Below are 15,930 nucleotides of genomic sequence, written 5' to 3'. Positions count from 1 at the left end.
GTTTCAAAACACTTCAGTTAGAATGATTGGAATAAATACATGGAGATGCCAATAGCAAAGTGGCGTAAAAGTAACACAAAGTGACACAAATCCTAATTTTGTATCCGGTTGCCATGGTAATTATAGGCAATTTCAATCGCAATTTTCACCACCTTTCAGAAAGTTCTGAGAATGACAACAAGTGGTAGGGTGATCTACACATGGCCCTCTATCATATGAGCCAAAAAAATCGTGGTACACCCAAAGTGGGAACGGGAAGTCACATTTTGCCCACTTGGCTCCTGTACTACAGGGCGTCAAAATACTTTGAACGCGGTATTTGACGACTCCCTGATATGTACATGTACCTAATTATTAATTATTGTTTGTCTCTTTCCCTCAAACCAGTTAGTACATAATTATGTAGTAGTTTTCGGCAAAACTTGCCGGATTATGCTAGCGCAATAGTCTCCAAAACTCGGAGTGCTCATCATGCTCGATATCTGACATATAAATGCTAGCATTATCCGCAGGCGTAGGCATTGGCGGATAATGCTCGAAAAGGTGGCAGATTCTGCTCAAAAAGCAGTGAAATTGGCAGAACCATACAAACCTTATGGCGGTCAATTCCTCGAATTCTGCTCCATTTCTTTATCCACATACCGAACATGCATGAAACTTACCAGAAAAAGTACCGAATTCTGCCAATTTTTCTGCCGGCAATCGGCATTATCTACCGGTAGTGCACTCTGGATAATGCAGAACCGGCACTCCAATCCAACAGTATAATTTATTATAATTACCCGGGTATAGGATTTGTCAAAAAACTGACGTGTCCTCTCTAAAACACCTCTATATTTAAAGTCAAGCGTGGATAATGCTGGCACTCGTAAAAGCTTCTGAAGAGAACCTACTGATATTATGATACTTAACACACAATTTATCCCAGGCAGAAGCATGGTCATGATTATTGGAAAAAATTCAAAAAATCCTAGGATTTGCCGGACACGGCTATAGACTAGAGCGAGATTTGCATTTCAAAGATACCATGTGCCAGTGCTTTAGAAAAGTATAAAAATCATTTACGTAAATGGCTGCTTTGGAAATTGCGGTGCCTTGAAAAATGAAAATAGAAGGTGCTAAAGTTGAAGATACATGTTGTACGAAAGGCAAAGAGACAGTAAAAATGAAAATCAAATGCAGGAATAAAAGACGAGCAGAATGTGATTACGCAAACCGGTTCAACCGGCAACAGCAATTATTTGTGAAAATGTCTGCTGTGAAAATTGCAGTTAAGAAGAAATTAAAGAAGCTGGGCTTTGAAAATGCATCGTAAAATGAGAAAAAGGGTAGCCAAAGAGGACTGAGAACTTCAAGTCCCCGGGATAGGCAGAAAGGAGGCCGCGCAGAACCTGATAATGCTATGAGCACACCGGTTCAACCGGAAAAGAATTAAAAAAAATGTTCCGCTATTCGACATGATGACGTCGGACTAGTGCGCTGCTTTACCAGTAGGGTCTAAGCTCAAAGACGTACTTCGAAGTACTAGACACGTTGGCAAATACGGACCTAAAGCGAGGTTCTAAGTCACCAAGATAGACTATGTAGAGATATGTTTTTGAGAATAAAAAGAAATTGAATGACAATTCAGCACAACTCAGACAATCTATCTAGACTCTAAACATGGGTACTGTGCATGGAACAACGGGCACGCGGGGAAATCCAGCATTCTCATGGTGAACTATGGCGTAAAAAACTATAATTATCTTTGAAAATGTACTAGGCGAAAACAGTATCTGGTGAAAAAAATGTTCACGGTTCGCTTGAGACTCGGCCAAAGGCCCAGTTTTCCACATCCGCAGGAACGCCAGCACCCTCTCGGATCAAGGCACAGATGCAGCTCCTAACTAAGCTAAGGTGGGAGGTGAATCATTTAAAAGTAATCGTATGTACATGGAAGTAGGAGAAGTAGGAGAAAATAGTTCTTTAGAAAGAAAAGAAAAAAAGCTGTGGTTGTGTGCGGATGTGTGTGAGAAACAGATCACTCTATCAGTTGCCATGACCACCATGTCCTACTGCCAGTCATCAGGCTTTCTGCCAGTCCTCAGGCTTCAACTCTCTGTATGTACAGCAGTAAATACACACACACACACACACACACACACACACACACACACACACACACACACACACACATGCATTCAATCATGCACACACACACGCGCACACACACACACACACACACACACACACACACACACACACACACACATACATACACACATGCACACACACATACACACACGTGCGCGCACACACATACACATGCGCGCACACGCATACACACGTGCACACACACACACACACACACACACACACACACACACACACACACACACACACACACATACACATGCAACACAAATGGTTATGTAACTTATGTATTACCTTCTTCCCCTGGCCCCCGCCACACAACAACACACATTTTACGCACGCTGTTGTATTTGGTTCTTGAGAACGGCGAAGAGCGTTCCCGGGACTCTTCGCGTCGCGTTCCCGTAACATAGAGCAGAGCATCACTAGCTACAGTCCATTCCCGTGTTGGGCGATTTTGTGGTACACTGTGCAGTGCCGCGCGATTCGAAACTTGAAAAAGGGTCCAAAAAAGGCACCTCAACTGGGGTTCGAACCGCAAATGTACTGTTATGCAAGTGGAGTGAACGGCCTGGATTTTCATGGTTTTTACCCAATTCAGTGCTTTGGGGGCAAAACCTGGCCGAAATCCTATTCTTGTTATGGCTTGCCTTTTGGAGAAATATACTTCAAAAACACAATTGGAAGAGCATTCCACGAGGGATTGCCAAAAAATTGTGACGAAACTCAAAATTTGACCCGTTTATGGCCAAATGCTAGGATATCATCTTTTTCTGAATGGACTGTAGCTAATATAATTATTCGCATACGTCATACGACGTTTGGGATGGCACAGTCGATTTTAAGCCACGGCCCCTTTGTTGCCCGAGAAGTTTAGTATAAAAGGTGGTGCTTATATCCGGGGAAATACTGTGCGGTCCACTTCGCTAATAACGCCGCCGGATATACATGTAATGACAAGGCGAGACCAAAAAAAATAGAGATTCCCGGGCCCTCCCGCACCAAAATCGAGCCAAAGCGAATTTTATTTTTTGAACAGTACTGATCGTGTGAGTAGATCTGGGACGTGGAGTCACACAAACCCGAGCTTGTACGACTCCCAGATGTACAGATCAGGGCCACCGTTGGCCGAAATATAAAAAAATTTAAGAGGTAAACCGCGTACCTGTTGTCTGTAAAAAAAGTTAAATAAAAACCACCGGAAAATGCTGTAAAAAAAGTTCAACATGCCATGCACGCATATAGTCATGTATATACATGGGACAAAATTAAAAAATTAAATTCGCCCGCCCGCACCAATTTCACGTGGGTCCTGCCCGGGAATCTCAATTTTATTTTGGTCTCGCCTAACGACAGAATTTCCATGCCCAGAGCAAAGTGCCATCTAACTGTATTACAAATATACTTCGGGTATAAGGACACTTCGCGAATAAGGGCACTTTTCTGATGCCCCGCCGAGTGTCGTTATACGCAAAGTTGACCGTATATTTGTGCAATTGTTAATTTTGCTCCTGAATTGTCCTCCCTGTTGCTTGCTACCGTCCTCCTCCTTCCTCCACCCTGTTTCTTAAATTAACCCCATTATCACATTCGCTTCCATGTAATTGGGCTTTTAGCCGGTGTGTACTTGCGAATTCAAATATAATATACATACTGTGGAACCTGTCTAAGGGACCTTCAAAACGTGGTCTCTGTTACCAGGTGGTCTCCTTATCCAGGGTCATTTGACTGGAAATAGCATCACTTGGCCCTGGTCTCAGTGGTCTTCTGGGACAGGTGGTCGCCTTATCCGAGTGGTCGCCTTGACAAGTGTTACTCTACATACACACATATGCTGTACACATCATCATGCACAGTGTGTACGTGTCGCCGAGACTCCAACAATCACTCTTCTGCCGTTCTGGTGGTTCATGACATGAACGGATGCTGATATGCCAGTAATTAACTTAGCTTCAGAACAGAGAGGTAAGTGTGTGTGTCTGTGTGTGTGTATGTGTGTGTGTGTGTGTGTCTGTGTGTGTGTGTGTGTCTGTGTGTGTGTACGTGTGTGTGTGTGTACGTGTGTGTGTGTGTGGGGGGGGGGGGAAGAGAGGAGTACTGTAAACGGCCTAATGTTTGCGACACATTATTCTGTTAGCTAATTTTGTGAGAAGAGCATAACGCGAATATTTCCCATCGTGAAATCAAACTTCAACAGCGGGTGTATATGTGTAGCCAGAGTATTCCGCAAAAGATTTCCCATCGTAAACTCGCTGGTTCTGAGAAATCGCGAAAATTTAAGGACGCGAATATTGGGCGGTTTAAACCAGGGAGTCGTAAAATACGGTATTTTACGACTCCCTGGTTTACAGTACATGTCCCCGTCCAGTGGGTTCACATTTTTGTTGTCATGTGACTGCGTTTGTGTTGAAAGCCGGTGTACTAGTGTACGGACGGTGGACAGTAGAACCAGCATGGCCGCCGCCGACGTCATGTGACCCACAGATGCAGGGGCTTGAGTGGAGTTGGAACCAGTATGGCCACCGGCGTCATGTGCCATAGATGGTTGATTGGACAGTGGAACCAACATGGCCACCGGCGTCACGTGACCCACCGATGCGGGCATAGATAGAGGCATAGATCGTCACATTCCGCCGCTGCAGATGCTGCTGTGAAAAGCTGCTGCATATAATATCTAGCACATGACCACAGTGGACAGATTCACCCAGGCTGGTTTCAACTCCAGTCAACCCCTGCATCAATAGGTCACGTGACGTCGGTGGCCATATTGGATTCACCGTCCACCTGACACGGTGTACACTTTCTACACAAATGCAGTCACATGACAACAGATGTGAAGCCACTCTATAACCATAACAGATGTGAAGCCACTCTATAACCATGACAACAGATGTGAAGCCACTCTATAACCATGATAACAGATGTGAAAGCAAAAGATTTGAATTTTCGAGTGCGGATGCAGTTTTAGGAGCTCCGCTCCTATCAGCCTTTCCGAGTCTGTAACTGTAACCTACAGGAGCTGTGACTTGTACTGCGGACTATGGCCACCAATGAGCATGTCGACCTGGCCCTTCTGACGTTCGACTGTCTACAAAACCTGGCCACCCGGACTGGCATCCCGAAAGCGGACTCCTTCTCACGGCCCGACCTGGTGGGAGCGCTCCGGAAGGAGGGGATTGGGTCCCACCCCATCCTGGAAGGTATGACCGGTATAGGACATGTCACGACTGCTTTGGCCGCATTGTCCTCGACAATAATGGACCTGAATAAAGAAATAGTGGCAATTAGGGTGGGAAGAGATGATGAAATTGCTTCCTTGAAGCTTGAAATTCAACAGCTGAGGCGGGAAATGGCTGACCTGCGAGATACTAGCGTACACACACAGCACGCCATGCCACACCAGTACAGCGACGTAGTACTAGGAACCGCCACACAAACTGCAAGTGCACGTGCGAGGCTCAGCACCACAACGGGCAGGTCTGTACAAACGTACGGTACACACGCCGGCAGTGGCAGCCTGCCAGGAGAAACGCGTGTGCCACAACCCAACACTACTACAAGTCGTAGTTCCAGCCCCGCAGCAGGCGTGCATGCATCCCGTAGGTCCAGCACTACTACAAGTCGTAGCTCCAGCCCCGCAGCAGGCCTGGATGCATCCCGTAGGTCCACCGATACTGAACAACAAGTACATGAATGGCAGGAACACCAGGGCAGACGCACTCGAGCCGCCCAGAGACAAAGGCACGCGGCAGATACTAGTAGTCAGTCCCAGCTAGCTCAAAGCATAACAAGGCGGGTGGAAACATCCCGCTACACCAAGCCGGCTCGTGATAGCGAGCCGGCAGTAGACCTCACGGCATCACCCCGGGCCAAACGCAAAGTGTTTTACGTTGGCAACGTGCAGCCACACTGCTCCGCATCATCAATTGCTGAATGGTGCTCTGCCCGAGGAGTGCAGATTCAGGAAGGTGTCATATTTGCATCCAAGCACTTCAGAACTGCCTACGCACGGGTGACCGTCGAGGCAGCTGATGAGAACACAGTCGGTGACAAAGGGTTCTGGCCGGATGCTCTTTCGCACACGGTTAGGCCCTGGCGTTTTGCCGCGGACAGTTTTGACACCAGCAATGCCAACCAGGCAAACAACGTCCTCTCCTCAGGCTCAGCATGATGGCGCGACCACAGCTGAATCCACTGGCTCGGCCCTACTTCCCCCCTTGCCAGGGTAAACTGACCTTGCTTTCCGTAAATTGCCGCTCAATCGTTAACAAATCTGCCGAACTGTCTGTCATTGCTGATTTCAACAAACCTGATGTCATCTGTCTAAATGAAACATGGCTAAATCCAAGCATAGCGCTCACCATCTCCGGTTATACCACATTTCGTCGCGACCGACCACCTCATGATAACAAATCCGGTACGGCAACCAGAGGATATGGTGGAGTTGCGATTCTTGTCCGGCAAAATCGCTTCGGAAGAGTCCAAGTTCGCGACGACCTTGCTCGTCCGACCTGTGAATCCGTATGGGTTGAGCTTCACCCAATCTTAGGCTCCCCGACACCCATCCTCGTCTGCTGTACCTACCGTCCGCCCTCAGTCAAAACCACGGAAATAGACCACTTCTGTGATATGCTAGCTAGTGCTTTGGTAACCGTTCCCATGTCATCGTACCATGTCATAATGGCTGGGGACTTCAACAGTAAGCACAAACGGTGGTGCCCATCGGATTTAACGTGTCCTGCTGGGGCGGCACTTTTTCGCACCCTTACCTGCTTCGGTTTGGATCAGCTGGTGCAGAGTCCAACGCACACAACATCTTCCGGAACACAGTCATGTCTAGACCTTGTCTTCACGAACCAACCCCTGCTGGCGACGGACGTTCACACAGCTTGCGCTCTTGGCTCCTCGGACCATCTCATGGTTTCATGCCAGTTCGCCGTCTCATTGCCCTCGGATCCAGACCTGCCACTTCCTTCTCGCAAACCGTTCCCATATCGCTTCCGTCGAGTTCCCTCTCAGTGCTGGGACTCTATGAACGCTGATTTCTCCTGCCACGACTGGTCGTTTCTGCAACCAGAAGGCTCTCCAACTGTTGACGCCGCGGTAGATCACCTTGCAGCCGTCCTTGAACGAGGGTTCCAACAGCACCTCTCTAACTTTGCTATCGGCTACAACAACCGGAAACATTCCAACCCAACATCCTCGACATCTAGTCCCCCATGGGTGACACGGTCCCTCGTATCTGAAGTGAAGCGCAAGCGTGATCTTTTCAGCATCTACAAGAAATTCCCAACGCCGGTTAACCGGGAGGCTTACCGAGTTCAACGCAACTTCGTCAAGCACCTTTCTCGTACCTCACACCGCTCCTTTCTAAACTCTCTTTCTGCAACACTCTCCTCCCCCGATCGCCCATCACTCCACCAATTCATTCGCAACCAGTGCCGCGGGACCTCCCGCGCGCCAATCCAGTACCTGACGGACTCCAATGGCAACCGCCAGCACGATGTGAAGGCGATTGCAGACACACTGAACAAGCAGTTTGTTTCATCCGGCATTCCGGAAGATCCGAATTGGGTCATTCCATCGCTGTCCCCAGCCCCTGAACTTAGCGCACCACTCACACGCGTCGTTACCACGACTGCTACCGTCTGTAAGCACCTCAAACTCCTGAAGAATTGTAAGTCCCCTGGCGAAGATGGCATACCCAATGAGGTTCTCAAATGGCTTGCGCCATCTCTGTCCTATCCCTTGTGCCTGCTCTTTAACATGTCATATCGTACAGGAGTATTTCCGTCCGTCTGGAAATCTGCTGTTATCGTCCCGATCTATAAGAAAGGCCAACGCTCTCAGGCTGGCAACTACAGACCAATCTCTCTCCTTCCCGCTGTGTCCAAGGTCTGTGAACGTATTTTCTTTGAGTCTCTGTACTGCCACGTCACCCCAGCGCTTTCACCATCTCAATCCGGTTTCTGCCGTGGAGACTCCACAACTTTCCAACTAACACGTCTAGTACAAGACATCTACACCCAGCGGAACCTCAGGCGGCATGTTGGCATCGTGTTCTTTGACCTAGCGAAAGCTTTCGACACCGTCTGGCATCGTGGTCTGCTTGCAAAGCTAGAGTCCGTCTTCTTGGTACACGGTCCAGCCCTGCAATGGCTCTCATCCTATCTTTCCTGCCGCCACCAGACTGTCAGAGTATCTACCTCCCTATCAGACCCATTACTAGTCGTGTCTGGGGTACCCCAGGGGTCCATACTTGGGCCGCTCCTATTTCTACTGTACGTTAATGACTTGCCAGCCCTTGTACCAAATGTAAGTCTTTTTGCTGACGACACTGCTCTGATGTGCTCCGACAGCTCGGCAGACAACCTCACGGCCTCCATGCAGTCCGGGGTCAACGCTACAGTAACATGGATGGAAACCTGGAAACTGAAGCCTAACCTCGCCAAAACCGAGGCCATGTTCTTCTCTCCCTCGCCCCCCACTCAACTTCTGTATTTTCCTGGTCTAAATAGTACACCTATTAAAGTTGTTAATGAGCACAAGCACCTGGGCGTTATTCTCGACCGCCAACTCTCCTGGTCTCCACAAGTCCAGTCTGTGTGCAAGCGTGCGAGTGCGTCCTTAGGTATGCTACAACCCCACTGCCAACACTTGAATGATAACTGCAGAGAATTGTTCTTTAGGGGCCGTCCGTAATTATCGAACTTTTTTTACGAAACGAAATAATTTCGTTATGGGGTGGGAGGGGGTTGGCCCGTTTCGTTTCAGAAAACTTCGACACCATGTCAAGTACAGCGCAGAAAGGCGGTATGCGGTGAAGTCCGTCGTACATGTACATGATTGCATGTACTAGTACACACTGCAGTACAGTGCTACTGCTTGCTAGTGCTAATGCAGACTACTTCAATACATGACTTGCGCAGTGCGTGCGCGTGCACCAGCGCGGTCAAAACACTTGACAAGGGTACGTGGTTGCTCCTTTCCAGTCGGAAAAGGGTTCGGATTACTCTTTTGGAACAAAATGTTCTCGTTTCGGCGAACTGGCCGATTCCTACTAGTACTAGATCTACGCACTGCACGTGGAGGGTTGCGGACATTCGCTGCAAGCAGGAACTACAATGCAGTGAAATACTCTGATTCCAAGCCAGAGAGCTTGTCGTTGTAGTGCTTCGATTCGACTGTGTTGCTGCTTTCTGCGTTGTGCAAGGCGAATTTCTTTTTGTGACAAACGTGGTGCCTGTTTCGAGCGATTTTTCGATATGTCTGGAAAGAAGCTGACTCAAGCAACGCTATTCGGCACGAAGAAAGGAAAGGGCCCATTCTTCTCCGCTGGAACTGCTCCCGATACGAATTACTATCGAGTGATCGAAGCTCTGTGGAAGACTGCGAAGGAGAGCAACAGGCAGACTTTTTTGGATCGCGCTCAGCAGGAGTGGCACTTGCTGTATAAGAATGATGAGGCAGCAGTCAAAAGCTTGCTGTGGAGAAGTAATGCTGAGACTGACGATGGGAGAAAGCTTGCTGAGCCCTTCGTCAAGCCTGTGGATCCGTTTCGGGCACGGACTGGTCAAAATTCACCCGCAGCTGCGACATCGTCTGCACCAGGTCCTGTATCTGCTACCGCGTCGGAAAGCTCCAGTTCTAGGAAGTTGTTAGAGGTCTTCCAGATCGACCCGGATGATTTCCTGACCGAAGATGTGAAGGGCAAGACATCCGTCATGCAACTTTTCACGGAGGTGAGTGACTTGTGGCTGCAGTACCGCAACCAACACAATTGCTACAAGCGCATGGTGAGCAACAGGAAACGTAAGACTTCGAAGATATCCAGTGCAATAGCCAAAGTTGAGGAAGAATTGAAGGACATAGCGCATGTAGTTGTTGAAATAAGCAGCATCAAGGTGCCACAGTCAAGCTTGTTGACAACTGGCGGTGTGAAAAGTCTGGCCCAGAAGATGGAGAAGCTGACGACTTTAGCAAGCTTGCTGCCACGCCTCAAATCCAGTCTTGGTGCAGTGATTCCACGCTTACAAGTCCGGAATTCTCAAATGATGAACCGTGGAGTGCCGCGGCGCAGCACTGATTTCGTCTTTCTTTGTGAGAACTCTCCAGCTTTGACCTGGGACACTGCTCGTGCGGCTCTCAAGTCTGCAGCAGAGGATAACACCTTTGTAGAAGAGCCACTGTCGGCAGAGCAGTTGCTGGCATGTGCGTCTGCTTTGGAAGCAAGTAATGCTGCACCGCTCGAGTGTCTTCAGTTTGCTATCCATGCCCTCCAGCCTGCTGATTCAGCAGATGATGATAGTGAAGTGGAGTGTTCCATAGATAATCCTGATGATGATGGTGATGCTGCTGCTGCTGCTGATACAACCAACAACGCCACCAACATGACTGAGTCAAAGCGGTTTACACAGCGGCTTCTTATTCAACTTGTGAGGTTCCTACCCGTTATTGCCGTCAGGCAGAAGTCAACATGTAGGACTGTCTTGGTTAACATGGCTGAGTTCTCCCTCCTGGCCAGTGGCGATACGTTTGCTGACATGCTCCTCCTGAGTGAAACACCACAAGAACCAGTAAATCAAGCTACCACTGATAATGTCCCAACTGAAATCTATCATCACCTACCTGGTCAGAAGCCCGGCCGCAAGGCGGTTGTCAGTCAGTTTCCGGAGATAGTGACTATTGTCACTGACTTCATTCAGAACCACGGTTTCTCTGCCCAGGCACGGAGAAGGTCCACAACTGGAAATTCCATGGGCGTCAGCTTGGCAGACATTCAAAAGCACGTGCTGCAGATGATCCCCTACATCAAGTCGATTTCGCGCAGTACTTTGCACCAGCTGATGGTAGCACCACGCCGAGGCACCATGAATGCAACTCGTTACACAGGTCTTGTGCAGAGTAGAGTTCCAGGAAAAGACAACAGCCTCCGAAAAGAAAATATGGATGCTCACTTTGCATTTGCGCAGGTGAAGTACGTGAAAGAATTCTGCCAACATTTTGAAGCAGAATGTGTCCAGCTGTCTTGTGATGATATGAACAAAGTGAACGTGGGTGTCCTTGCAGTGTCCCGATATCATCAGCTCAACCATTTCTTTCCAGTCGATGATAAGCCGCAGTACTCTGATCACGACTTCCCCTACAAAAATTCTAAAATCATCCCGTCCGGATACATGATCCTAGAACACAAGCCATCTGCCGCTCCTCATGCCAGCCGAGTTCGGTCTCGCAGCTTGACCCGAAACGAACCGCGCAACACGACTCCCAAACGATCAGCAAGCTGGAGCCCAGCATCTTCTTCTGCAGCTTCCAGTCGATTCAAGGTTGATAAGCTCGGTCGCCTCCACCATGTCTCACCTCAAACGGGCCCTGTGCATGTTTTCAACCGGGCAACTAAATTTCACTCGGCAACCAGTAGCGCCCATGCATCTGACCTGACAACTTTGTTCCGTGAGGTACCGTTGCTGCAGAGGAAAGTGGTTTCCCTTCTCGTCGATGGTGGTCCTGATTTTAGCCCCAAGCATTTGGTGAACCTCCTAGCTTTCGGCCAACTGTGGAAAGATCAGAATTTGGATGCTCTGATCATCTCCTGTCATGCCCCTGGCCACTCCGCCTACAATAACATTGAACATGCTTGGGCTCCGCTTTCCCGTTCGTTGGCTGGCGTTACCCTCCCGAACAGATTAGATGGCGAGGAACCACCACATCTTCAGAAGCTCTCTAAAGAGGAACTGTGCCGAAAAGAATCAGTTGTTTTCGATCAAGCTATTGACATTCTGGGTGGATACTGGTCGAAGCTGAAATTTGATAGTCATGATGTAATCCCCAGGAAGGTTCAATGCATTGACTCGAGCTGCAAGTACAGTGATCATGATGTACTTGCAGACTTTGTGAAGTCGTCTCGGCGGGCCATTGAGCAGAGCGAAGACATGCAGGAGATCCGGTCCCTCCTTGCATTCCTCTGCAAGCATGTGTCTCGATCACACTACCAGATGACATTCCTGAAGTGTGAGAGCGAGGAATGCGCACACTGCTTAGCCCATCCAGTTGTTGCTTCTGACTCTGTAAAATTTCTCCGTTCCGCTGGTGGACACCTCTTCACCCCTCTTCCTTGTGAGACCGCTGACGGCCTTCATTTCAAGTCGTTCCTGGAATGCTGCACTCACCTAGCTTTGGGAAAGCCTCTTCTTCCTTTGGACGATGGTCTTCCATCTGGTGGGACAACACGCTGCGAATATGGATGCCGTTACGTTTACACATCGGTTCGCGATGGCGATCGCCATGTCTGTCTCGTACACCCTGATCGCTGGAGACAGCATCGTAGCAAAAAGCAGGTGACGTCAACTGCTGCGACTTCATCAGCAGACACACCAACACCAGCCAGTGATGAGCCTGCACCAAAGCGCACCTGCCATAGATGCACGTTTGCCGACTGTGGGCTATCATTCAGCTCAGGTTACCAGTTGCAGAAGCACAAGAAAGCTGCTGGGCACCACCTCAAGCGTGGCCGACCATCCAGCAACTGAGTGGACCTTCTTGGGCACGGGGTCGTCCCATCAAGATATGAGTCAGGATGTACTATTTCGTTTTCCATTGCTACTACTTTGAAGTATAGTCTCGTTGAATGCAAACAGTACACCGCATTACCATACTAGTGGCGTGAAGGAAGACATTCATGTATCATATTCATATCTCTCTATCATCCCAAGAATTATGCGTGGCTTGTAAATGACTTGGTTGAGTACAGGTGCAACCATACATCACCGCAGGACTGTATGTGTGTGTGTGTGTGGGGGGGGGTATGTCTTGTGGGACTGTACGTACACATATGCTTGACTGTCATCAGTACAGATTGCATTGAAAAGTATGTGTTTAAATGCAGTCAATATTTTTTTCGTTCTGAGGGGGAGGGGGGGGAGGGTTTGGGTCTAAACTAAAATAATTCGTTTCGTGAAAAAAGTTCGATATTCACGGACGGCCCCTTAAGTCGTACATTTTGCCTATATTTGACTATTGCGATATAGCTTGGTGCGGGTTGTCTCAGACTTTACTCCACAGACTGGAGGTACATCAACGCTTGCTTCTGAAAATTCTGTTTCGAAAAGACCAAACATTTGCCTCCCTTTGTCTTTATAAACTTGCTTCCACGCACCCTCTTCTTGCCCGACATCAGCAGCATCTTTGTATCCTTGTGCAAAAAATCTTCCTAGCCCAAGTCCCGAAACATATTGCCAAGTACAACTGGTTTGTTACCACTAGACCAACACGCAATGCCTTATCACTGCCCCGAGCTAGTTCCTCTCTGTTTTGAAATCCCCTTTCTTCTCAGCATACTCCCTTTGGTCTAACCTGCCTACTAGCATTAAGACATGCCAGGATATCAGGAAATTCACAGTCCAGCTTTCCACACTGTCTCATCCGAAGTGATCCCATGTATTATTAATGTGCCTCCCTTTCTTTTTCTCTCCCTATCTCCCTTCCCTCTCTGACAGCATCTTTCTTTTTTTCCCTTTTTAGCTTGCCGTGGTTGGCTATCACCTGACCTCTCATGTTTATTGGCAGTCTTCGGACGGGCCAGGAGATGTTGAATAAATAAATAAATAAAGCCACTCTATAACCATGACAACAGATGTGAAGCCACTCTATAACCATGACAACAGATGTGAAGCCACTCTATAACCATGACAACAGATGTGAAGCCACTCTATAACCAAGGCAACAGATGTGAAGCCACTCTATAACCATGGCAACAGATGTGAAGCCACTCTACAAACATGGCGCGGACGCTGGAACCATTCCACTGCCACGCACTCAATCACCATGGCTCGGTGACTCATGCTTGTACTGTGTGAATCATCCAATCTCATCTTGGCCCAGGACGACTAGCTGCAGAGTCATGTGCGTAGCACCGCCGTTGGAGGTGGTCCGGTTGGAGGGGGTGTGGGGGTGTCCCCCGGGAAAAAATTGAAATTACGGTGCAAAATTCTGCATTCTGGGCACTTCTGGGCGAAAAGTGTTCCTGCCAAAGCCGGATCGGCTACTACGCCCCTGGGAGTGACCAGATAACGACTAGCTGCAGAGTGGCCAGAAAAGATCGAGATTGGCACGTGACTTGAAATGCTTGAAACCATAACTATACAATACAGCCACCCCTCCCCCCCCCCCCCCCCCCTCCCCCCGGCACATGCACAGATGAAAATGACCATGCAGTCCATTTCAATTTGCAGTCCCTCTGTGCATAGACATGCGTGATGCCAGTGAGTGCCCGGATAACGGAGGTTTGAGTTCGTCCACTTACTTGATGATTTCCTCCACTTTTACAGCAAGCGCTTCGCCACCGGCATCCTTGATCAGATTACGAAAGTCCTGACATGTTGGTTGATAATCGCCAGCTATCAGGTAGAAGATAACGCCGGGTATGTTAGTGACGTCTGCGTCTCCTTTCGCATGAACTTTAATGAAGCGCTGTACGACAATCTCATAGGTATCGACATACTGTTTCTCGCGTTTTTTCACACACATCTTTGCCAGTTTACCTGCACAGCAAAACAAAAATGATGAGAGAGAGAGAGAGAGAGAGAGAGAGAGAGAGAGAGAGAGAGAGAGAGCGGGAGAGAGAGCGAGAGAGAGAGAGAGAGAGAGAGAGAGAGAGAGAGAGAGATCTCCTAGTCCGTTTCAAAAAGATTAGCAATCAGGTTTTGGTCTTAAAAAGTATGAAGATAAGGGAAATTTGGACAACAAAGTACATAGAATGGCTTGTAAGGGTACGGCAAATTGTTCTGTGAAAGTTTCAGAACAATTGGACCAGCCGTTTTATAAGGATTTAGAATTTCGCCCAGGTTTCCGGCCTTTTCCCATGGTTTACAATTTGCCCCGGAAGCCAGATCGATTTTTTATCAAAACCCACGATTTATCCTTTCCTTTTTGGCCTTTTGGTTATGAATGCTGTCTGCTGACCATGAAGTTGTGAGTTCAAATCCCAAATTATCTTCAAGCCAAACTTTTTTTCATTGCTTTGGTGATTACTCTGGAAGATCCACAAAAAGTACAAGACAAAGAAGGTGGTTGCGCCAAACGACTTGTTGTTGGAGCTCGCGTTTCCTGCCGAACTTACAGACACTTGACTGGTTCAGGCCATGTGAACACACCCACAACACTGAAACGGTGTGAGTGAACACGGAAGTCATTGCGCTGTAGCTATACGTGTTGTTGCATACAACGGCACATCGATCGATCGATTTTTTTGAGAATTATTTTAGTATTTCAAGATCAAAATTTTGAAGGACGTTTCACGCAGCTTCATTATACTTGAATCGTTTGCAGGCAAACTGCCTACACTAAAGAGAGCACTGCATTTCACACAAATCCATTAGAGGTATCGTTTCAACATTTCGGTCTTCATGACCATCATCAGGAATGAAGTGGACATGGAAAAAAACAGCAGTATAAAAGAAGGAAGCAAAGCGCGGTACCTAGTGACAGCGCGCGTAGAGAAGTGCAAAGCACGTCGTGGCGGGTGCATTGCTACATATACATGACAACACAAGCACAAACGGCGAGGAAAGTAGATACTGCGCTACAGCAGTGATACAAGCACAGTTCCAGTCTCACATCTCCAGTGAGGTGTGTAGAGCCCCGCGCCACTCGCAGTAAATAACAGCTGTATTCAATGCCTGCAGAACGCCCAGGTCAGTACCACAACATCCCATGCATGATGCTGAAGGTAGCTGAGTAAGAAAGATGATTGCAGACCATGGTAGAATGTGGAAGAGCATACTCCATAAAAAGTGGTAG

General features: G+C 48.2%; 1 protein-coding gene across 1 annotated transcript in view; it reads right to left on the bottom strand.

Moving 5' to 3' along the window:
• Positions 1 to 940: 940 nt before the first annotated feature.
• LOC135829470 (uncharacterized) overlaps positions 941 to 15,930 on the bottom strand; it is a 22,800-nt gene continuing 7,810 nt past the window's right edge. Inside the window, exons 4-5 of the mRNA XM_065341874.1 lie at positions 14,435 to 14,672; positions 941 to 2,098 (exon numbers count right to left, since the gene is read on the bottom strand). Coding sequence (XP_065197946.1) covers positions 2,065 to 2,098; positions 14,435 to 14,672 — 272 coding nt within the window. The 3' untranslated portion in view covers positions 941 to 2,064. The remainder of the gene's footprint in view (positions 2,099 to 14,434; positions 14,673 to 15,930) is intronic.

Source organism: Sycon ciliatum, chromosome 13, assembly GCF_964019385.1.
Source record: "Sycon ciliatum chromosome 13, ocSycCili1.1, whole genome shotgun sequence".
Lineage (NCBI taxonomy): Eukaryota > Metazoa > Porifera > Calcarea > Leucosolenida > Sycettidae > Sycon > Sycon ciliatum.
This window is presented reverse-complemented; position numbering and strand designations above follow the sequence as displayed.